This window comes from Pterocles gutturalis, unplaced genomic scaffold (assembly GCF_000699245.1).
Source record: "Pterocles gutturalis isolate BGI_N339 unplaced genomic scaffold, ASM69924v1 scaffold10891, whole genome shotgun sequence".
Lineage (NCBI taxonomy): Eukaryota > Metazoa > Chordata > Aves > Pterocliformes > Pteroclidae > Pterocles > Pterocles gutturalis.
Window position 1 is genome coordinate 78,951 of NW_010105605.1, and position 23,477 is coordinate 102,427.

At 41.4% G+C, this 23,477-nt stretch overlaps 1 protein-coding gene across 1 annotated transcript in view; it reads left to right on the plus strand.

The window, feature by feature from the left end:
* Positions 1-21,617, plus strand: part of LOC104471945 (potassium voltage-gated channel subfamily KQT member 1-like) — a 100,320-nt gene extending 78,703 nt beyond the window's left edge. Inside the window, exon 5 of the mRNA XM_010087461.1 lies at positions 21,417-21,617. Coding sequence (XP_010085763.1) covers positions 21,417-21,617 — 201 coding nt within the window. The remainder of the gene's footprint in view (positions 1-21,416) is intronic.
* Positions 21,618-23,477: the final 1,860 nt, after the last annotated feature.

Here is a 23,477-nt window from a genome sequence, read left to right on the forward strand (position 1 = left end):
TCGGTGTATTCACTGGATTTTTCATTCAAAATCCCTCTTGAGCTTTTCAGTATGGCTCAAATAAATTATTAGTTGGCTTAGAGTGCTGGCTGTAAATGTTTGGGCCTTTATTTGAGCATTAAAAAAGGCTTGGGAACTATTTCAGGGAAAGTATTATTATCAAATTCTGTGTGATAAAAATCTACTATTTCTTTTGGTTTTCAACCAGGATTTTTTTATTTGGGGGGGGGAAAGGCAGGAAGGAGGTTGGTGGCAAGGAGAAGGAATCATATCAGAAACATTGTATAATTACACAGAGTAGAGAGCCTGTCTAGAAAACAGGATTTTTAAAATTCTATAAAAACATCTCTACCCAAAGAGGGAGATCCATGCGGATGGCAGAGGAGGGTCTCCAGCAGCCAAGATGACAGCTTGGTACAAGGGACCTCTGGGAAGCAGAGGTAAAGGTTTTGTTACAAAAGCATTTCAGACAGGCAGCAGGCACACCCTGATTTCCAGAAATAAGTGTTATCCTAACTCCTTGAATACAAATCAAGGTGCAAGCGTTCCTGGGAAGTGGACAGAACATGCTGGAGTCTCCGAGCAAGGTTCCTTCAAAGGGCAGTGCCCCCTGTGTTTTCCAGAATTGCCCTGTGCAGCTGGGTTTTCCACACAGCTGTCCTCAGCATCTTCCTTTCCTGTGTTAAATTCCCTCTACACAGTGTTTCTGGTGGTAGGTTCGGCACGTCAGGTGTGGTTGTGCGTCTCCGTTGGCATTGCCAGTTGTTCGTGGAGCTCAGCATTATCCCACGCAGCTTGCAGATCTCGCTGCGTTTCTTCTTGAGCAGGGATATTCTTGGCAAACCGAGTTTGATACAGTCCTCAAGAGACAATCGGGACTAAGATTTTTGACTCGTGTCTCATAAAACCACATGACCAGCTCTTACTGTTTTCTTTCCCCTCTGTATTTTCCCTGGTAATCAGATCAATCTGTACAAGACTGGCTTAACAAATTGGGCTATAGGATTATGATGGTTTCTTGTATCACTGAAACTGAACAACACCAGAGTTTAAGAGAAAAAATTTGCCTTTAATAATCGGAGGGATTTATATTTTCCATGCATTTCCACAACTAAAAGTCTTGGAGATATTTTTTTCGTTTTTTAATCAAAACTTGAAAAAGTAGACTAGCATTGGCACTAATTGACTGTTCAGATAGGGCTGGCCCTGGAGGTGCTCCAGACCTGAATGCTCCTGGGGCTAATCCTACAGTAAATTTGTCGTTGATAAAAAATAATTATTCTCAACTGTGCTTCTGCTCCTTTGAAAGTCAGTGGCCAAAATCTCACTGGCTATAGATGACACCCATCCTGTCATATTTTCACACAATGACCCAAAAATAAAATCTGCTTTGGAAGGCTTCCAGGCAAGACTTGCTGCCTGCTCGCCTTGGGCAAAGCTGGCGATGGAAAGATGCCCTTCAACCGTCCAAGCACCATGGGTAGGTTTTTGGCAGTCCTGATACTTTGCAGCGTTAGCAGTTGCAGTCCTGTACAGGGAAAAACAATTTGCCTCTCCGGGGATTTCTGCTGGAAAGAGCTAGTTAGAGCCACTCGCAGAAACAGGAAATTCTGCAGTTTTGTAAAAGATGTTAGAAATGATAGCCCTCGTGACAGGCGGTTCTTCGGGGGCCCGCTCCGAAGCGCTTCCCCAAGGAGCAGCCACTTGGGTCAACATCTCGGGAGGGCAAGCGAACGGCAAGGAAGGACTGGGAAATGGTCAGGTTTTGTCAGGGAGAGGGGATGTTATTCAAAAAATTAAAAGTCCTAAATGCCTTATTTTAGATAGAGCTGGCAAAAATTAGCCCTTTGGGAAAAGAAAAGAGAAGTCCCTTAGAAAACTCCATGTTGTCACGTGCGAACGTTTGCAGTCAAACCTTGTTGGAGACATTGATTTAGACGTTTTCATTGTGATCAGCATTTTAATCCAAGGACATTGAAATGCTGGACTTAGTCTGTTTTGCTGTCTTTTATTCCTTTTGGGCACTTTGGGATAGTGGTAGGGTTTTTTACTTTTTTTAATGAAATGTTTCAGTACTATCAATATACATTATGAAGCTAAAGCCATTTATGTGTTTCCAAATTAAAATAGTTTGCAATTTCCACTCCTTTGAAATATCTCAATATTTTGAGAGGTTAAAAAAATTGTGATATTATGCCATAATTTTCCATACAACAGAAACTCTATTGACCAAGGCAAGTAATGACAGTCCTCTTTTCTGTAAAAGTAACCAAAAGTGTGGTATTGAAGCCAAGAAATGAAGCACAGTTTGTCTCCCTTATAAACATATTTTGGGATTTATTATGTGTACTCACCTGCCTGTGCTTGGGCATTGGGAGTGATTCAAAGCCTCACCAAAACTTTATAAGACATTTCCCACTATAACACTTTGTTATAATTTTGTGCAACTTTAACCATCTGACCTGAAGTTTTCCATTTGGGGCATCTCAGACTAAAATTTTTGAGAATGTTTCAGCTGAAAAGCTTGAGCCATTCCAAGAAGAACGTTAGGAAGAGACACATAATTTTACCTATATTATTGTGATTATTTTTAAATCTTGTGTTTTGAGATGTTCTCCCAAATCCATACTTTGGAATGAAGACTTGAAATTTGTCTGGAAGTTGCCCTAATTTCAGGTAATTTCTGATGACCAGCGACAGGCCATGAGGACATGGAATGAAGCTGTGTCAGGGGAAGTTCAGGTTGGACATTAGGAAAGGTTCTCCACTGAGAGACAGGGTGGATGGTCCCAGAACAGGCTCTGCAGGGCAGTGGTCAGGGCACCGAGTCTCTCAGAGTTCAAGGAGTATCTGGACAATGCTTTCAGTTGTATGGTTTAATTTTAGATAGTCCTGCGAGGAGCAGGGAGTTGGACTTGAGGATCCTTACGGGTCCCTTCCAACTTGAGATATTATTCTAAGTAAACTTGAAAAATAAATAAAACTCCTTGATTTTCAGAAGAAAACTACTTCTGAAGCAGAAAACTACTTGTTTTTTTCAGAAGACAAAAGTCTTCTGAAGACAAAGTAATATAATAGTTCTTTACTAAAACATGTTTCACTGTTTTTTTTCTTTTTTAGTAAGAATGTGTTAACTGCAGGTCAGATGTTTGGAGAAACCCATTAAGTGATTATTTACTTTTGTCCTGAAGCATGGCTCAGTTTGTTGTTTCTGTGGCTGCTTGCACAGAGGACTCTACAGAGAAATAGCAGAATCCAGACTTCCTTCACCAAGTAGGAAATCAAAATCTAGGATTTTATTGCCTAAGCTTGACTCTTCCAAAAATTCGAGAAGCAGAGCCACAAGTAACTAATGCTATGTGAATAGATGTATATTCTTGCAGGAGGTTAGAGGCATGTTGTTCCCCTCCTGTGCTCAGTCCCTGTACACCCAAAGGTTGAACACAGCTCTGATGTCTCAGCTTACAAATACAGATTTGGGAACAGTCTGGGAGTTAGTCAGCATAGGGTTAATGAAGGAAGACAAAGCTGATTTGGTCTTGAAAACTTTGGTTCCATTCCTAGCTTTTGCCCCAGATATTTTTTGTGTGAGCACAGGCAAGACATTTAATCCCTCGGTATCTCGGTTCCATATGTATAAAACAGGAGTGAAAATACGAGCTTTGTCCCACCCCTTTTTTATCTCCTCTATTTAGAGCGTGCATTTTTCAAGGCAGGGGCTGTTTCTCTCTGTGTGTGCGGACAGCTCAGAGCCCATTGGGGTTCTGATCTCAGACAAGGCTCCTAAGTGCTATTAGTGCGTAGAAGTAGTAATAATAATAACAACAAAAATAATAATAACAACAGATGTGAGTTTGAATGCTGACGGACAGCTCTGAGCCGTTGCACATTCAGGAGTATGAAATACAGTCGAGCCCTAGACAGCTATTTTCATCAGAGACGAAAATTAACAGTTTGGCAGGGCAACCGACTTTGGCATTATATAAGCTGGGCTTTGCAACTTCAAACCGTGGTTTTATTTATGGATTTGGTTTTTTTTTTTCTCCATCTCCATATGGTTTGGTCTATGACTGGCACTCTTTCAGAGCTGGCTCATTGTGGGATCTACCCTGCTGCAGACAACGTTTGGAAATCTGAAAAGAAGGTTTCTTTAATTAACTGCAAACCAGAGCCCATCGTCTACTTGATATGAAAAATAGCCCAAATTATAGTGGTATTCATAGCCTGCTGGAATGGTTGGTTGTTTTGGAAAAAAAAAAAATGTTTTTAAAGGAGGCTTGCCAAGAAACTGTTCTCTCAGGAAATGATAAATGGCAGCTTGGAGACTGGAGTGGCCTGTGCTGGATGGATGTGTCTTGGTAACTGCTGACTCAATCGTGTGTGCTCCTGATGGCTCCCACATTCGCAGCACGGGGAATTCACGCTCCTGCTTCACAAACTCATTACTGTCCTGCAGCTCAGGGCTTTTACACATGGCCTCGGGATTGTTTTATTTGAAAACAATGCAAACACATTTCTTCAAATTACACTTCAGATAACCTTTTGGTTATTGTTACTTTTACAGTGTATGCTAAAATCCTTGCCGTTTCTTTTCCAAAACTATAGTTTCTCTGAATATATCCTGCCAGGTTTGGTTTTCTGATTTTTTTTTTTTCTTTTATAGTATGTTTTCTACAAATTTGTGAAGCTTTAGGAAATTTAAATAACAGAAGGATGAAGACATGGCTAGAATTTGCATGACAGGGTTTGTTTTTCAAAAAGTAAAAGAAAAAGCTGTCTCTGCACACTGAAGAAAGGTCTGCTTTAAACAACGCACCGTTTAGTCATATGGATTCTTGTCAGGGATACGTGCTGTTTACTATATACCATTACTATAGGGTGTATGTTGTGTGCAAGTGGACAAACCTTTGGAGCGTAGTCTGAGTGCTAACAGTGATCTGTGTTTCAGGCCATTTATATTACCCTAATCCCATTGACATCAGTAAGTTTACTCCTCATGTACTCTGGGGTGAAAGAGAAGTGAATTGGGACTGTTGTATTTTTGGGGGACATTGTTGCAAAACATGTCCTGTTGCTGAGTCACAGGGGAGGGGGAGAGAGGTTTGTGGGGTACACAGAGCTCGAGGGAATGGATTTTTTCTGATACTGCCTAATGAATCTGGCTGAAAAGGGTCACACAAATGGTAGAAAAAATTTGCACCTCCATGTCCATGAAGATTTATGCTGTGTGCTTCTAGACTACAGGATGAAGTACGGATTAAAGAGTTCAGAGATAGTTTGATAGAAAATGAATCTATTCACTGCCTTTAGCTCAAATGTTGGAGGCATCTTATGAAGAATTTGTGCGTTTGGCCATTTGCATCCTTGAAAACCTTTTTAGCATTCATGTAGGAGGTGGTTGTGAAAATGCTGAACTCTTCTAAAATCCCTGCTCTCCCATTGCTCCAGTATTTTTCTGCCCTTCCTCCTATTCTTTGCTGGTTTTGCACAAATTCTGTTCCCGCTCCCCTGTTGCTGACCCCGCTGTACGGCACCACAGGGCACAGCGCTGTCAGCAGCTGGGTGCAGGACGCTGCCCATGCCGTCGGTGCTCTGGCCTTTGCTAGAAATGGTGTTACTGTGATATTGAGGACAGCATGAACCCTGGGAGTGTATTTAATTGAAGGAAGCACCTACCTAAAGCAACTTTCCGCTCTGTGATTCCCTGGTGAGAAATCCGCCGATGGGTTTTACATGCAGTCTGACAGATTAGGAGAAGAGAAAGGTGAAATGCGGGTCTCTCTGCCCCTTCTGGCCAGTTAGGTGCTGGTTTTCAGATTCTATACCATTGATTCTTCAAGGTTTGCATACCGAGTTCAGGGAGGTACCAGCACTGATGAGCATCGGTGTGAGCAGGGGCCGTCTGGGCACGACTGCGGATGGCTTCACCTGGGGAACTACAGCAGTGAGAAAAAAAAAAAAATGCTGACCTTGGCATTTGACTTCCAACATGAATTTAGGTCCATAAATAGCACAAAGTGAATAAAATGAAATTATTTGACATTTCTGACATGCTTACAAGTTTTGCTGGGTCAGGTATTGGTACAGAGTGAGAGATGGAAAAAAATGTTGTTTACATGAAAGTCAGGAGAACGTATGCTTAAAACTCAAAAGAATGCCAAACTTCAGATTTCAACAGCAGTATCTGTATCCCTCTTAATTTTCTCTATTCATTCAAACATTCTGGACTCTCGTCTTGTGCCCAGCAGTGGGGTATTAGAGTCTTTCCCCTTTGGAGACTTCAGCGTGTGAGTGTGTTCCAGGGTTGCCTGGGTTGGCAGCATCAGCTCCAGAAATGCAATGATGGCTGTCTCCGGGGGGCTGATTCTGCCATGAGCAATGACCCCCGAGTGAGTGACGTGGGTAATTAGTACAGGTGTTTGCTGTGCTAACAAAAGTATTTTTAGGCTCTGGGACTGTCTGTAAAGATGGAGCTCATGTCATTTTCTACACACGACAAGCTGCTTTGTCCAGCATGGATATATAAGCCCTAAATTAACTGTAGAATTATAAATAGACCATGGTTGCAATACATAAGGGGAGAAACCTCTTGTGTTGTGCAATCACTGTTACAGAAAGTTATATACTATGTGTTTCAAATATTTTTCTTCCCAAATACATGGATCTTCCTCACTGAAGAGCTCCCTGGGAGTCGAGGGCACTCGGAGAGCAAGGGAAGTGTTGAGCACCTCGCAGCACATCACAAACTGGTTTGACAAAGTTTGACCTATGTGAAATATTCATACAGAAATGTTTCCCTGGAAAATACTCTTATTTCTGTGTGTCAGTTGTATGTAGATAAATGCTGTGATTTAAACAAGCTGCTTATTTAGCCAGAGGCTCATTTTGCTGTTGTACTAGCTGCTCTGTTGTGCTGCAGCAGGGGAAAAAAATTTAAAAAAACAAAAAAAAAAAACCGAAGAATCAAGATAAAGTGATATTTGTGATGATGTGTCTGTATGTCTGCACATCATCTGCAGGCTGTGGATTTATTAGTTTTTCAGTCAGTAGAACTGTTGTATAAATAATGAATATCAGAGCCGGTCACACATGGGCTTCTCGCCTGTACGTGTGCACTGGGAGTGCTGTCTGAGCCAGAGAGGAGTAAGTGCAGCCAGGCCTCCTCTGCCTTCCTTGTAAATCAGCCTTTAAACAGCAGTGTCAGACACGTGTGTCGTCACGACAGTCCGTGTCCCATCTAAAAAGATGCCTCGGTGTGGTTATTGTGGGGTTTTCAGGCACTGTGGATGCTGTTCCTGGCTCCGGGAAAAGGACTTGAGGTGAGTCACTCGACCTTCTGTTGTTCCCATCTCCTCAGCCTTGAGCACTGGGTGTCATAAAGCATCTGGAGGTCAAAAATGAAAACAGAAGCACTTGGTATTTTTATCATATTTATTATTCCCACTGTTGTTCAGCATCTATCTTAAAGCTGAGATATAATTGGAGAAGATTATTTCTTGATTTGAAAAGACTGTTGATTTAATATCTAAATCAACAATGCAGGTACTAGAAAGCAAAAAGGAGCAACTTATACTTGAAAGGAACTGTGGTGCTTGAGAGGGAATCAAACTCCTTTCACATCTCAGGCCAGATGTGTCAGAGCTAAAATTGTTAGCAGAATCACATAAAGCCATCCATGAAAATGGATGAAAATGTCTCCGTTAATTCAGAATGATGTTAGCATTTTAATCCCAAAAGTCCTTAGTAGGTGCTATCTGACAGCCTGCTTTCAGAAGTTGCGTGATTAGGGGTGAATGAATTTCTCCACTGAGTAGCTGATTACTCTCCCGGTTGGATGTGGGGAAAGATCCTACTTAACAAAAGAGATTAACAGGAGAAACAAAAGAAATGACTCTATGGTAAACTCTGTCGCTCTTTCAAGGAAAATATGCAAAGGGAAAATCAGGAGTGCCTGCAGCTAAACCTGTTTGTGCGGTAATACTCAGATCTTCCAAGCAAAGCACGGTCTGGCTTCTGTGAGCACAAATGCTCCTTCTCCAGGAGGAGCAGGCTGCAGCTTGCTGCAGAAAGCAGGGTGCTGATGCTCTGGGGTTCCCTCCCCGGAGTGCCACTGTCAAGGAAGTCCTTCCTGCCTGATGCTTAGGGTGGTGAAACTCTGGCACAGGTTGCCCAGGGAGGTGGTAGGTGCCCCATCCCTGGAAACATTCAAGGTCAGGTTGGATGGGGCTCTGGGCAACCTGATCTAGTGGAAGGTGTCCCTGCTCCCTGCAGGGGGTTGGAGTAGGTGACCTCCATGGTCCCTTCCAACTCAAACGATTCTATGTTGCTTAAGATAAACTTGGTCCCTCTGTGGAGGACCATCCTTTAGATGACAACTAAAATGATGTCTCATCACTTGCAGCCACTGGAGATCCTGTAGCACTCATTGTCTGCTTAGACAGGGCTGGGCAGCTTCTTTCTGCCACCATGATGTTCTCCTATGCTTTTGTATATCGCTGCTCTTTGTTCCTGTCTGTTAATGCTGTGGAGTGTTACCGTGCACCGTTAAACAGATGCTGCCTCCCATCACAAAGAAGCTCCATTTTGTTATTGAGTTAAGAGGGGCTAGTGCAGCCCTTAATGGCAGGAGCTTAGGGGGAGAGATCCAGCTCTGTATTCACGCTCCTCGTGTGTGCAATTGATAACAGTTGTGGTAAGGGGTGGGAGTGGAGAAGGGAAACATCACAAAGCTCTGTGTGCAAGACTGTCACCGCCTCTGCCTGAAGGATCTTCCAGTATTTCGTCATGTCTAGACTATATGTACTGTGTTATCTTGTGGAGAAGCCTCCTCTATCATAGGATAAAATTACAAAGCCCAAATCCTTTTTGTTTTGAACAGTAATGATCATCATTATCTTAAGAATGAACAGAACCAGAAGAATAGCAAGAGGTGGATGCACATCTAACATCTGGAGCTGAACAGATCATTTAGTCTTCAAGTCTGTCATGATGATTAATCAGCTAGGAAAGATTCGAGCCTTTTGCTTCCACCAGTGAGCAGTTGCTTACACCTCCGAGCAGTTGCTTACACTGACAATAGATCCACTTTCTGAGTCACGATTTACCAGTCCAAATAAATGCTCAGCCTGGACATATTGCTAGCAGTAGTTATTGACAAAGAAAAACACTAAGGATTTATTGTTATCTTTGTCATCCATTAAATTTTTCAAACATGCTGTTTTATCAGAAACATTTGTTTACTTTTGAAGTCATTATAGCTTAAAATGTTATGGAGAAGAGCCTTGATATTTTAACTGACTCAAAACCAGAGGGAAACCTGCAACGGAACCAGTTTGGAAAGTTAACCCATGCAGAACTTGTTACCAGCAGCAGCCAAATGATCTGTCTCTTAGTGTTCAAAATGACTCAAGCTTCCAAAGTGTTAGGAAATTGGCTTAAAGCCATAAGGTTGTACTTAAGAAAAAAGAAAAAAAAAAAAGGAAACAGACAACAGAGTCTTTTAAATCTAGTTCCTGAGACCTTGATGTACACAGAAGACCTGTTTTCAAGGTTTCCTCTGCAATAATGTTTGTTGGAGGCTAACTCTGGAAGTTTAAGCTGGTAGTCTTGCATAGCTTGTTGGCTTCAGAACTTGGAATTTAATGAAAAATGTCTAAAACTCCAAAATGCATAACAAAATAATCACTTCATTTCCCCCAGATTTAACTGGCAGAGCTGTTGAACTCCTGCAGGCATGGTAATGACGTTGTATGACCCATGAAATTTGACTGAAAACCCTTCTTCCTTAGCAGTCGGTTGCCTTTGTTGTAGTTTTGCTCCTGGTATCCGTAAGATCCACCACTTTGCCTTTATGAATAATGCCATGATGGCCAACAAGCAGGTTTTTTTTCCTTTTAAACATGGGTTTCCACTGGTAGATATATTACATTCTCATTCACTCATTGGTCATTTGCTGGCGTGTGATTGATTGTATCTGCCTCCACTTTTTGAATCGGTCAATAAATTAATTAAATGGGGTTTTGGGGTGTCCAAGGCAGCTTGATTTTAGAGGGTGCAGAGCACCTGCATCTTCTCTGGATTTCAGTGGTTTTGCTGGGTGCTCACATTTCTACGAAATAAAAGCATTTTTATTTTTAGAGTATTCTGGAGGAGACCTTTCCAAGGATATGATCTCAGCAGAAGTGAACGGCGGTCAGAAAGGACCGGGGGAGTAGAGTGGGCTCACAGACTTTTTATCACCAATAAATTTCACCTCTGATCTCTGTGCAGCCCCCGGGAATGAAAAGTGCCGTTGGAATTGTGCGTGGTTTGCTTTCATTCCACTGAGCTTTCCCACTGAAATCTGCTGTCTTGCATCTGTGCCTTTGTAAAGCTTCACGTGATGGCGAAATGATCGGCCGCCTCCTTTCTGAGGAGCAGACTCAAGCCTACAAGCACACAGCCCTGGTTTTGTGTGTTCAGAAGGGGTGCAAACTTGCCACCTTATTTATCACCAGCTTTTCTAACCTTCAAATGCCACGGCCCATAAATGACTTCTCCGTAATAATATTTATCAAAGTATTTCTGGTCTAATTATTCATGCTGAGCTTGTTCTCTAAAAATTTCTCTTGAAAGAACCTTTTTAAAGATTTTTCTTTTGAAAACAAATTCATGACCACATCAAACAGAGATTCATGTTGCCGTTGGTTTAATTACTAGCAGCCCTCAGGGAATCTCAAAACTCACTGTTGTTATAATTGCTTCTCTCCATTGCTCTCCCTGACTCCTTTTCCCCTTCCATTTTTGATTGTTGCAGAAGTCATCATATGGTTATTAATTTTTTAGGCTCATTTTAGGTACAAAAGAGTTTATGTCCTTTTTTGCCCATATAGTAACTATCAAATCATAAATAATGAGTAGATGATGGATGCTAAAAAGGAACTGGCCAAAAATCTTTTTTTAAAAAGAAAGGTTGAAGACATCTTGGTTTTTAGTATTTTAAGCAAAAAGCAGATAGCGGTGCCCTTCCCTACTCATAAGATCAGATCCATAACGTGTGGATGGGTCTCACTTTCTGTTCCAACCAGCAAACCCAGTGCACCTAGCCTGGCGTTATTGCCTTTGAAAAGCAGGACGGATGCCTCATTCGGGTGAAGTGTGAAACATAACAAAAGCGATGCTGACCTAACTCGATGTGATACTTGGCATATTTGCTTTAAAAAGAGCAGCGATCTCCAGTCTGTTTTGAATTAGGAAAAGTGAGAGAAAGAAAGGAAAAACGGGAACTGTTTCATAGCAGGCATCTGAAAAATAACAGTTTGGAGGAAGGAGGAAAAATTGTCAGGCAAAACCTAACAGTTAAAGCTGAAAAATGTATTTCTAACGCTGGGGATTATGAGTGTATATCTTATTCTTTGTTTTTTAAAAAAATAAAATCTTGGCAACTTAAGCGCATACTATGATGATCCAGAACGAGAACAGCTATTCGGTGGTGAAATTATCAGCAGTGCTCCAGCAAGAGGTTATTAGTCATAGTCCCAGTATCATACGAGAGCCAGAGCCAAGGATTCAAGAAGCAAAACATTCCCCTTTGGAGAGAGGTCCCGATTAGTCATTTTTTGTTTTCTATAATTGGTGGGGGGGGGGAGAGAAGTTGGTTTGGTTTGGGGTTTATTTTGTGGTGGAGAAGGGTTTGGTTCATATTTTTAATGCTAGTTGAGTCTTTTACTTTTTTTAACCGTCAAGTGTTGTAAATATGCCACTGTTCCACGTTGGAAATAGGAATCTACAGCTAGGAGAAGGCTGTTGTCTGATAGCCAAACTTCTGACAACAAAAATATGGAGTGATATTCAGAGGCTGTGCTGCCGTGATTAAACCAGCAGAAAGAGTCCTCCAGAGGCAAGTACCACGGGGAGTTTGCTTCACATCTGTGGAACTGAAGCATCTGAAATCGAAGTGCCTGTTATCTAAACAGAGAGCCATTCTTTCCTCTGCAGATGGGTACTGGGGTGCTCCACCAGAAGGACCCAACGTAGGAATGATTTGCTGAACAAGAATGGGATTGAGAATGGGAAAGCAATCAGCTTTCCAACCTCCTGTCATATTAAAAACCAGAAAAGTGCTTTGAAGTTTTCTTTGAGATCTGAAGGTCTGCCCAGGACAGGGGAGACAATTTTGAAGGTTTTGTTAGTGCTCCTCCTTCCAAGTTGAAGAGGTTTAGTGTCTCTGAAGGTGGGCCATTGACTTTACTGCCTCGGTTTTCCCCACTGTGTGCTAGCAATGACAGTATATGTCTACGGCAGTGTTCTGCTGTGTAGGTGCACAAAGGTTCACACAGTGCTTTGGGTGTAAGATGCACTAATGACTGCCATTTCTTCTGTATCCTAACTGTGGCTTAAAGATAAGGGGCTTTTTTCCCCTAGTTTCTTTGATCAGTACCTCCTCTGTATTTCTTCTTATCTCCAGCCTGTTTGACATCCTCCGTAAGGCTGGATTTCAATTTCGGCATAATTTGGGGAACAATTTATGATGATGGTGCTAGATGGATGTCCAGTAATTTTTGTGGATACATTAATTTCTCATACTTTTGGTATCATTGATTCACTTGTAAGGAAGAATCCCTCTCTTCTTGCCAACTTATGTCTTATTTTTAAATGGCAATGGAAGACAAGTCTGGTCAAAAGATATATTATTTCCTGAAGGTGGGGCTATAGTGAATGAAGATAAGCAAATTCTTGAAAAATCCAGAGTATTCAATTGAGAGGCTAGGGGGATTTTATCTTCTTTAGTAGCTTCTGATAAAAGTTATATTTAGAGACAAGACCCTAAACTTAACTTTTCTGGCTTCATGCAAGGAGAGAAAAACATTCCAAGCTCCCTTGTTCATCTACTGATTCTCTGTTAGTTTAGGGGAAAGGGTTAAAAAAATAAATATCTGATCTTTGTAATCTTTTAGCGAAAAAAATGCTGTATCCCGAGGCAGTGCTGGGCCAAAGACTGTAGATTTTGGACACTGTCCTAACTTGAAAATTTCCATGTGTTTTAAGTCTTGTCTCATTTATCTAACAACAAGAGTCAACCACAAATTTTAATTGCTTGGCCGTAGCCTTCTGGATGCCAGATAGATCAGTGAGCGTTGCACACAGCTGGGCACATGCTCAGAACTGGGAGGCCCGCAGGACCAGCCTGGGGAGCAGTGGGCAGGCAGAGGGGCTTCGTAACCCAAGTCTACACCTAGAACTAAAGATTCTCAGGAAGAGCTCATTTCCAATGGTTTGGGTGTTTTAAAGAAGCCAAATATTTTTGCAAGAAGTTGTTAATAGCAGCAACAAAACCGCTGAACCAAGGCCACCATTCTCAGCTCTCTCAAGTAGCAGCCATATCCCATCTGTGCTTATTGCCATCTCCTCCAGCCATATCCATCATGGTCCTCAGTTCTATCTCAACTAGCAGAATTTTAGGTCATCCCTTTCCAACTTTTTTTACCCTCAGGCCTTTCTGAATCCTCTCCATTTCTAAAACAAGCACTGCCCCAACAGCTTTCTACCTTTTGAGGGCTTGTCCATAGCCAAGTGTATTTCCCTCTCCTGGAATTTAATTCTCCCATTTGCCAGTGTCCTACCGACTTCCTTTTTAGGAGAGTTACATATTCATCTTGTGCTTCCTTTAGTCAAGCAGCAAGTTATAGCCAGGTAATTTTATGAAGGTGACATGTAAAAACCAAATCAACTTGTAGCTTCTGATTTCTCTTTATTTCTCATAATTTTTAAGATCTTAAAGGAATTGCTCTCTCATATAAGCACAGCATCTGTTGTTGCTGCTTGTTTCTTCGTAGGTCTCATCTAATGGTGGTTCTTGTACCCAAAGGTTTGCCTGCTGCTGATCTGCAGCATTTATTCGCATAAGGATTGTGTACCTGAGTTGTGTGTAAGTGGCTGGAATAGTCAAAGATAGCTGTAAAGGTTTCTGTTTTGATGTGTAACATGTTCTTTGGCTTCCACTGGTCCTGAAGGTTATTTGGGGGAAAATGGCAGTATCATAAAAGAGGCAGTTATAAAAACATGCTGCTGGTATTCTGTGTTTGGTAACATATTTGCTGTATTTTATATTATTTATTTATTTGCATACTACTGGAGTGGCTTTTTCATATGAGTTTTTCAGGTTTTGACCTGTCAGAGCATGTCTCTTACTGTTGTAGGTTTCAAATAAAATTCAAGGGAGACATCCAATCTCAAAAATGGCATTATGGCTGTAATCAACACCCTTCTAAGAGTCATGAAAATCCACATGAAAGAAATGGAGCTGAACAAATAGCTATCCCAAGGTGTCGTATTTCCAGAAACTTTGAGGAAGCTTTTAGAAAAAGATGTTTTTCTTTGGGGAAAAGGACATTTGGAAAGAAAAAAATAATTCTCTGCAGTATAGTTGTTTATCAAAACTGCTTTCCCAGTTCCAATGGAAAGAAAGAATGAAAGAATGCATAAATCAACCCTGCCATTTCTCCCATTTCCTATCGCTTGAGCATCTGGTACCCTAGAGCTTGTGCAGCACGGTCACGACAAAATTCTTCAAACAAAAAATACTTTAAAATGCCCCAAGTGTTATAGTCACTAATCAAATGGCCACATGCTGGTGCCACCAGTTTGTTTTACTTCCCAACATAATTAAGAAAAATGTGTGACAAAACTGAGGTTCTACACGGTGCATTAGGAATGTACTGTGCCAAGTCAAGCCCTTTTTAATAGCAGTTCACTGGTCTACACGGTGCATTAGGAATTTACTGTGCCGAGTCAAGCCCTTTTTAATAGCAGTTCACTGATATTAAGGTGACTTCTGGAGAATTGGAGCCAGTGACTAGCTTATAAATCCTGGGTGTTTCTGAGTTCTGACCCTGACTCAATGATGCAGAAGTTTCTTCCCAGTCCCAGGTCATCACCCTGTGTTGAAAGCACAAGTGGCACAATGATTAATGGTGAATTGTCAGCAGCCATTTAAGAGCTACTACTACAAAAAATAAAGGGTTTTTTTTACACTTTTGGTAACTGTAGGAGAAATATTTTCCTAGAAAAATACAGAGTAAGATGAGACCAGCAACAATTTCAGTTTGCTGAAAAAACAGAAAAATCTTCAGTATCTCAAAGTGTAGAAGAGCTTGGCACTGATAGCTTTAGGCAGGAGAGCTGACTTTAGGGCAGTGTAGCAAATGCCTTTCTTTCCAAAGATGCTTTTTATCTCAAAGTTATCAATTTTATTTGTCAGTTAAGACACTGGTTACAGTGTTCATTGACTAGAATCTGACTTGTCATATGCAACCCTCAAAACCAGTTAATTTAGTTCCTCAGAAGCTCAGCCTCTATATTTTTCTAGCAATGAGTAATCTTATATTAGAAGAGAGTGTTTTCTCACTGGCTCTGCTTCCTCTCTCCTTCCCCCAGACACTGCACACATACTCCCTTCTTTGGCCAACTCTCAAGAGAAAGTACAGACAGTCTGGAGAACAAATCTTCCTCCATGCAGATTACATCCTCTATAAACACCTCAGCGACGGGTCTGGAACCGCCAGCACGACTGCTGCCTGATCTCTGGCAACAAAATAAACAAATCAAATCCAGAAGCTCCCATAGGGGGATTCGCAAGGATCGGGGATCTTGGGAGCTCAAATGGAAGACTCCTTCCATGATTTTTGAAGAATCATGCACCTAAAGACAGAAACTTTCTTTAATAATATTGAAATTACTGGTCTCTCACTCCAGTATTATGGTTATAGAGCAATGTTCAAAATAAATCCTCTGTGAAGATTCCCATCCCTATCCCTGAGCTTCTCTAGAAAGCCACTCCTAACATTTGTTCCTGCCCACAGGGCGCTCGAGACTAAAGCATTAACTTTGAGAAATATTGTGATACCAAAATGTGCAGGGCCTTAGCAAGAAGAGGAGCCAGGGAAGCTGCTCTCTGAAGCTTCCTCAAATATTCTCAAGAGCAGTGCTTAAATAAGATGGATCCCACCAAAGAAAAAGAAAAACGTGATTTATAACTACACCTTCGCTTGCACAACACACTGGCTGTTCTCTTAAGTACCACTTGATACCGATACCTTCCTTTATATCATTGCCGTCGTAAGTTCTGGAATATTTTTTGCCTCTTGTATTTTCTTCACCTGAGGCATTAGTGTGCCTGATGATCTCGTTAACAGAAAGGACATTTTTGCTTGTGTTTCTGAAACAGAAAGCTAGCTCGTTACTGAGGATAGCACTGAATAGTGAACACATTAGTGATTCTGTACAACACCGCTTACAAGGATGCACAGATGAAGAAAGCATCATTTTCTTTTCCTAATTTGCCACATTATAGAGCGTTAGGATCCTCCTTATTAAGAGGAGGGATAAATACATGAAGATGTCCCCAGTCATCTTCAGTTATTTTGAAAAAGTGCCTTTAAGAGTTGGTTCCCTTCGAGCTAAAAGCTGCATCCTCAGGAATTAATGCTACCCAAGATAAGTCAGGATAGCGGACTTTGGAGCGTAATGTTGGAAAAGTAGCTGAAATTCTCCTTTACCACATTTTTGTTCAGCCAAGTGTATCTTGCATTCTGGTTTTCCTCTTCTCCTTTAGCAGCTTCACTCGGCTTTCCCTCTTAAGAACAAGCACGGTCCCCCTGAACCCATTGAGTGAACACTGTGCTGATAAAAAATATCTTGATTAAGCACAAATTATTTGTTTAATCAGTCAACCATGTTAAGAACATAAGTGGTAATAAACCACCATTCTGTCCAAAGGGACTATGATTTTTACTCTTAATAATATTTACTTTTGAAACCTCTGAGAATGAGAATGAAGGGCAGATGAGACAGCTTTAATCGACAGCGTTAATCAACCTTGATCCCTCCAGATCATGGAGCAGAGCTTGGCATAACTTATTAGTAATTTGTGGTCTTTGTGGCCTAAATTATGCCAAACTCCTAATTTTGTCCTTTGGCTTCCCTACTGTCCTGAATAAATAAAAATACTATTCCCCTCAGCTCCACAATACCACCTGTCTTTTCCCCTTCCCAACAAATCCCTATAATTAGCTTTGGGAGGAGGTCTCCATGGTGCCACTCTGTAATTCTCCATTAAAGGGGTACATGAAGGAGGCTCCCCTCCAGGTGTTCCTGGAGCCACTCAGGCTTCTTTGGATTTTTTTTTTTAAAGGAAAAAAATTCACTGTTAGAGTTTATGTTCTGAATCATACCATGAATTTGTTGTGAATGCTTAAAATTATAGGGCATTTCAAATGAATATAATATGAATAGCCAGAGAATTTCAATAGATAAATTGCTTGTTATTTTGTTCTCTCCTCTCATCACAAGAACAGTCTCTGTCTTGTTCGCTAGCACCTCCTGGAATGCCTTTGGTACCTTTAGAAAAGTTGGTGTGTCACTTTATATGCAGTTGTAGAGGACTGCTTCTCCTGAAAACATGACCCAAGAGGACCTTGTGGTTCATAGAGCTACATCATCGCCACCAGCCTGTTGTGTGGGGTGTCAGAGTAGTCATCTGCCTCTGTGACTTTTTAGGGAGAGCAAAAATCTGTTCTGTAACGTAGCCACATTTCTTCGTGATGTGCCATTTAAGATTTGTGCTCTAATCTTCCAGCCTTTGTGAAGAACTATTTGGGTTTGGTTTTTTTCTCAGTGCACTGCAGGGATGGGATTTTTCATTCATGCCTAAGAGCTCTTCAGGTTCAGAACTTGTTTAAATCTGCTTCTCTCCATCTGTGCTCAATCTATGATCCTTGGATCTTTTTTTAAAAAAAAAAAAAATTATCTTGGAGGATGGAAAAATCGTGTTTTCATAAAATAATTTCAGTAAGACTTAGTAATAACTGTAGTGTGTCCTTGGATATTTTTTTTTTTTAAATGAACTTGGAGGATGGAAAAATCGTGTTTTCATAAAATAATTTCAGTAAGACTTAGTAATAACTGTAGTGTGTAATTTCTGACAAGTTCCAAACACTGCTTCCTCTCCCCAGCTATAAAATACAAAGGTAATTATTTGCATATAAAGAATTTGATCATCCAAACATCATGCTTCTAATGAAACATAAATCAGCTAGAAAGCGCTTACTTAGTTTTTCCTAAAAGAAACAAATCAGTCTAAGTTATTTTTCTACGTAATTAACACTGTTTGCTGTTGTAAGTGGAGGGATCAGAGTTGTCCAAAGCAGTTAGGATTATAGCAACATCAGCAGTTTTGCTGTTTGCTTTACTTTCATTCATTCTGGCATCGTAGCTGATTTCTAATCAAGTAAATGTGTTTGAGAGTATGATTTAGGGAAGATGATACACTTCTCCATGCTAAGTGCACAAAGCTAGTTTCATAAAAGGAGTATTGCACACAATGACATTTTTCCAGTGGGTATCATTGTCTCTGCAGCAAACAAAAGAACGATGTATTTCGGGATGTGTGTTTGGATGACGACGGGCAGATTGGGCAGCAAGGCTGTTCACGGGCACGGCTGTTGTTCCTGTACATCAGAGGCCTATGATGGCAGTAGAATTTGCCTTCTGATGGCATTTAATTCTCTCTTGAAAATGTCTCGCACTTTAAGCAGACACCCCTTTGGCAGAACCGAGGATTGGGGGCCCATCGTCCCGTTGCTGTCTGATTTGCAAATGTCATCTTTTCTGATCCAGTCCCAAGAAGCACGAGCAGAGCAATGGATAGAAATCCAGACTGCTCCTTCTCTTGAAATATCCAGAGAATATGTGACTATTTGGGATTGACAACTCAACCCAAGATTGATCCAGAGCTCGGTGAAGTCACTGGAAGTCTGTGATTGCCAAAAACCACCGCTGACTTCAGCGTGTCTTGGAGCAAGCCCTTCATGGGTGCAGAACTTCATGGAAAGCAAAACTGATTAAACAACAATTAAACATAACCAGCCATCTGGACCTCCCTCCAAAAACGCTCTGTGGCTTTAGAGCCCTACCCCAATAAACAGGAACGTGAAAGATGATGGTCTTTCCTTTTTATCTCCACGGGCTCAGCTCAAGAGTGGTCAGCTTCTGCGGGCCTCCTGCACTCCACAGCTGCAGCAGCCAAACCTTGTTTCCCAGAAAAAAATTAGACAATTATCTCTGGGAATTTAATTCCCAGCAAGAATATTCACATCTCACTTCTCCCCAGTACTTCATCACCAAGATGCACAGCTCGTGAAGGGCTATCCAGATCTCGGTCCAATCTGCTGTCACGTTCAATAGCTCATCACGGCAAGAGCTTCGTAAATGCACATTTTCCAGATACGTCTTCAGTCTATGTTTCCCCTGGAAATCCCTGCCTGGAATCACAAATTAAGAAATAGATATATAAAAATCCCCTAGTTGGTTTAGAATAATTAGCAAAAAGACATTTCTTGTTAGAGGAAAAGTTGTCCTTGAGTCTCTGAGGATAGCTGTTTGAGATCTTCCACTGCAGTCCTTCCAGCGCAGCTGTCTCAGAAAGCGAGTGATGCTCGGGCAGTGGGGGATGGAGGAAGGAGATATTTTGCAGGCTTTGCTGGCGCTGATTTGTACTGTCACGCTTGCAGCACCATGAGTTTGCCAGCTGTGATGGGCACCGGTTGGGCAAAGCGTGCCTTTTGCAAGGGAGTGAACAAAACAGCGATGAAATGAAAACCTGATGATCTGCTCAATTTTCCATCTCTGTTTCTTTTAGAAATCTTGAACTTACGTGTTCTTCAGCTTCCTCATTTGAAGAATCTCGTCTTTCAACAGCCATTTCCATCCAGAATTACTAGTGTTTCATGTACCATCTAGGGTGCTTTGCCTCATGTTTTCAAAACCAGCTGCAAAGTATAAATCTCTGGCACCTCATATTTTTAAATCACTGTATCTGCTTCCCTACCAGTTGTACAAAGTGTTTGAAAAAAACCCAGCATTTTCTCTACAGTGGAAAAACATTTTAGTCTCTGCTGAAATCCTCCAGGTTTGTTGATGTTCTGCTCAGCCTTACTGTCTTTTACTATCCTGTGTGATACTTGGATGGCAGCCAGGCACATATAAATTGCTCCCACTCATGCTCTCTCTGGCGGTTTTATGTGCCTTTCACTACTTTCTAGCAGATATTTTAGGCAGCAATTTATTCCTACCACTTTTTTTTTTTTTTTCTGCTTACTTGCTTTTCCCTTTTTAAAACCTCTTACATCTTTTTTTGCCTAGAATTTCCATAGTGGTTTAGGATCCCTGTGGATGGATGGGACAGAGACTACCATGACAAAATTGTGGCTTTCTCTTTGGGCTTGTAGAAGGGAGTAGGAGGCCATAAGAAAGACTCTTACTGCCCAACTTCAATGTTTGCCATGCCCAGGGGCAGAGAGTGGCTGTGACTTTGAGGCTGGAAGTGCCCATCTTCCCCTCAGAACATCAGGCAGGACTGAGAGGAGGCTTCCCATGCCAGATAAAAGGGATGGGACAGGTTACTTCTTGGTAGGAAAATGAAAGAAACTGGAGACTGAATCTGTGGTGTTCCTAGCAACATTTCATTCTTGATTTTCCTCTGAGTGCCACAAGTGTACATCCAATAGAGTCTAAATTTTGGACAAACCCATAACCAAGTCTCTATTAAGTATCCTGATTTTTCATTGTGCTTCTCCTAAAGATAAGAAGAAAGAGCAGAAAAACCAAAAACAAGGTATTAAATGATGTAAGGGACTTCTGTCTAAAGGCAGGAGAAAATGAGCATTATGGCTTCAGGCTGAACCTTCCCCTGCAGCCCCCCAGTTGGAAAATGAGCTTTCACTCCTCTTTGAAGAGTTGCTGGTTTGCTGTGAATCATGTCATTCAAACAGCCGTCCTAGTGAGCACTGGGGAGTGAGAGCACAGAACTGGATCGTGCCCCGCTCCCAGCCCTTGCCGCAGACCCCCGCTGCTATACACTTGCATCAGCAAAAATATCTGGGGGGCATTTAGTGGCCTGGGCTGGTAACTGGGCCAAAAACATAAGACAGAGCACCAGTCAGTCCCAGCTTGGGGGCGATGAGATCACTGTGAGTAGAGCAGGGATTTATTGGACCCTATTGATATTATTAATGTATATAAGCGTGTTAGAAGTTTATCGTGTTTTTGAAAAAATATGAACATAATAATAACAAAAAAATGCAGAAACTCAGTTCTGGAACTTACTTCTCTATCCCAGCACATCTCTTTAAAAAAATAAAATGAGTGTCAAAGGACATACCAAAGGCAAGTATTAACAGGCCTGTCCTCATCCAACTCTGACCTATGGCATTAAATTTCTAATGCTCTGTTTGATGGGCTATGAATCTGTGGAGTCTTTGTGGAGGTTGCTGCGATCCTAAGTAAGAAAAATGTCATTTTAATATTGCATTTCCATCCCATGGTTTGCTGCCATTTTCTCACATGCTGCTACTAAACAACCCTTCCCTTTCCCTTCACAGGTCACACAAATGGACCAGAAGCTGAACCTCATCACAGATATGCTGCATCATCTGGTTTCCCGTCACCATGGGGATCAAGGGAACAACAGATCGTCTCAGAGAGGCAACAACATCAATTCAGATCCGTTCCACCCGAATAACGCCCTGCCGACCTACGAGCAACTGACAGTACCGAGAAGAGACGAAGATGATATATCCTGATGTGGTATACAGCTGGGTTGGGTTCTTCCCACCTTCCTCCTTTAAATGGGACTGAATGATGAGAACCTGGAAGGAATTAAGTTCATCAGCCATCCAAGAAAAGATGTGACTACTGTTATCTATACCACTAGTCTCAAATATCCTCTTCTAAAGCCGCTCATAACAGCCCGAAGGGTTGCCAGGCTGCCTTCTACCAGGAAAAAACTTGCTGAAGCTCCACGTTGATTTTGTTCACGAACAAATGATCACAACTGGTTCTTTCTCAGAAAGACCCAAACGATGTTAAGACAGGCAAAATGGCAAGGATTTAGAGCTCCTTTAATAATAATAATAGTAATAATAATATTCTAATAATACTTGAACTTAGATGGAGAAAGTGCATTCTGTTTATGAATCTGCAGATAGCAATATATTTCTACTACTAAGGTTTTTAAAACAAACTAGGATAACTTATGTTGTTTTTATTGTGTAAACGTACACTAACATTCTAGAGAATGACAAACCACATACTGAATGATTTTCTTTTTCTGTTTTATTTTAATGTTGCTACATAAACAGCTATCAGATAATGACCAGGTTTTTTTAAATCTGTTTTTCTTCAGGGAGGAACTAATCCTTAATCTGGAACAATACTATTTATAGTGGAAAGCGCTATACATTTTTTTAAGATATCAGTTTTTCATGGGGAGTCAATAAAATATTACATAGAAAAAAATGATTCTGCTTTCTAGAAAATTGTTGCCAAAGAATTTATATATAAATAGAAAACACAGTGGTCTGAATGTACTTGTCCTGAAATAGCTTTTTAAAAAGAAGGCCCACTACTTCTTAAATCTCCTGGGTTTTAGCTTACATCCGCCAAGAATAGTACAAGAGGCTGAAGTGACTGGACTTGCTGGTCAAGTGCTCGAGCTGGCCGCTTGCTGAGCATCCATAATCCTCGCAGGAATCGAGGCCCCGGTTCAGGAGAGCATCTCTCATCCAGACAGCATAAATGACAATTTGAATAGTTTCCTGAGTAATGTCTTGAGAAATTCAACTCCCCACAAGAGTCATTCGGTACTGAAAAGTGCCAGCTCTCCTTTAGAGGACTGAGGGCCTCAGCTCCGACCCCCGGAGCTGAATCACATCACCGCACACGGCAGCTGCAGTGAAGGCAGCAGAGTCTGGCTCGGTGTGGTTTTTCACGTACACACGGTGAGCAGGGTTTGGGCTTGGATGACCGAGGTTGAGACTCAACCCTTGCAGATAGCCAGCACCTGTACCATCACAGCCCTGCATTGAACCTGGAGTACCTTTAACGCTGACAGGGACAGGAAAGTGATTTAGCCCCTTGTGGTGGTGGTGGTAGCTCATACCACTAGCAAAAGAGGGAGATGGAGATAGATTTATCAGCTCTGGCACTTTGAGCATCGCACACATCCAGTGCACCCTGTTCCCTGCAGTGGTCCCTCTCCTCGCCTGGAAAACTGATGCCCTAAAGCCTCAGAGCTTTGCACAGCAGTTAACGTCCCCAGGCTTTGATATCTTTGAGCAGAGTGAAATACTGATGTGTCATGAACTGAGATTGCAGGGAGCCTTCTCATAGTGCTGCTCGTATCCTGGGCTTTCTTGTCAACATTTCATCTCTTCCAGTTGGACTGCAGAGAAAAATACACTGTATTTAACTTCATGGGTTCTGTTACAATTATCCAGCCTCGCCACTGTATGGCAGATAAATGTTAAAGGTATAGAAATTTACAGGCTTAAACAGGAATTGTATTTGGGCATTATGTTTTATAGAAATCAAAATTATTGTCATGATTTTGAACATTTTTTTAAATGAGATTGACGATGTAATTTCAGGTTATCAATCTGCCT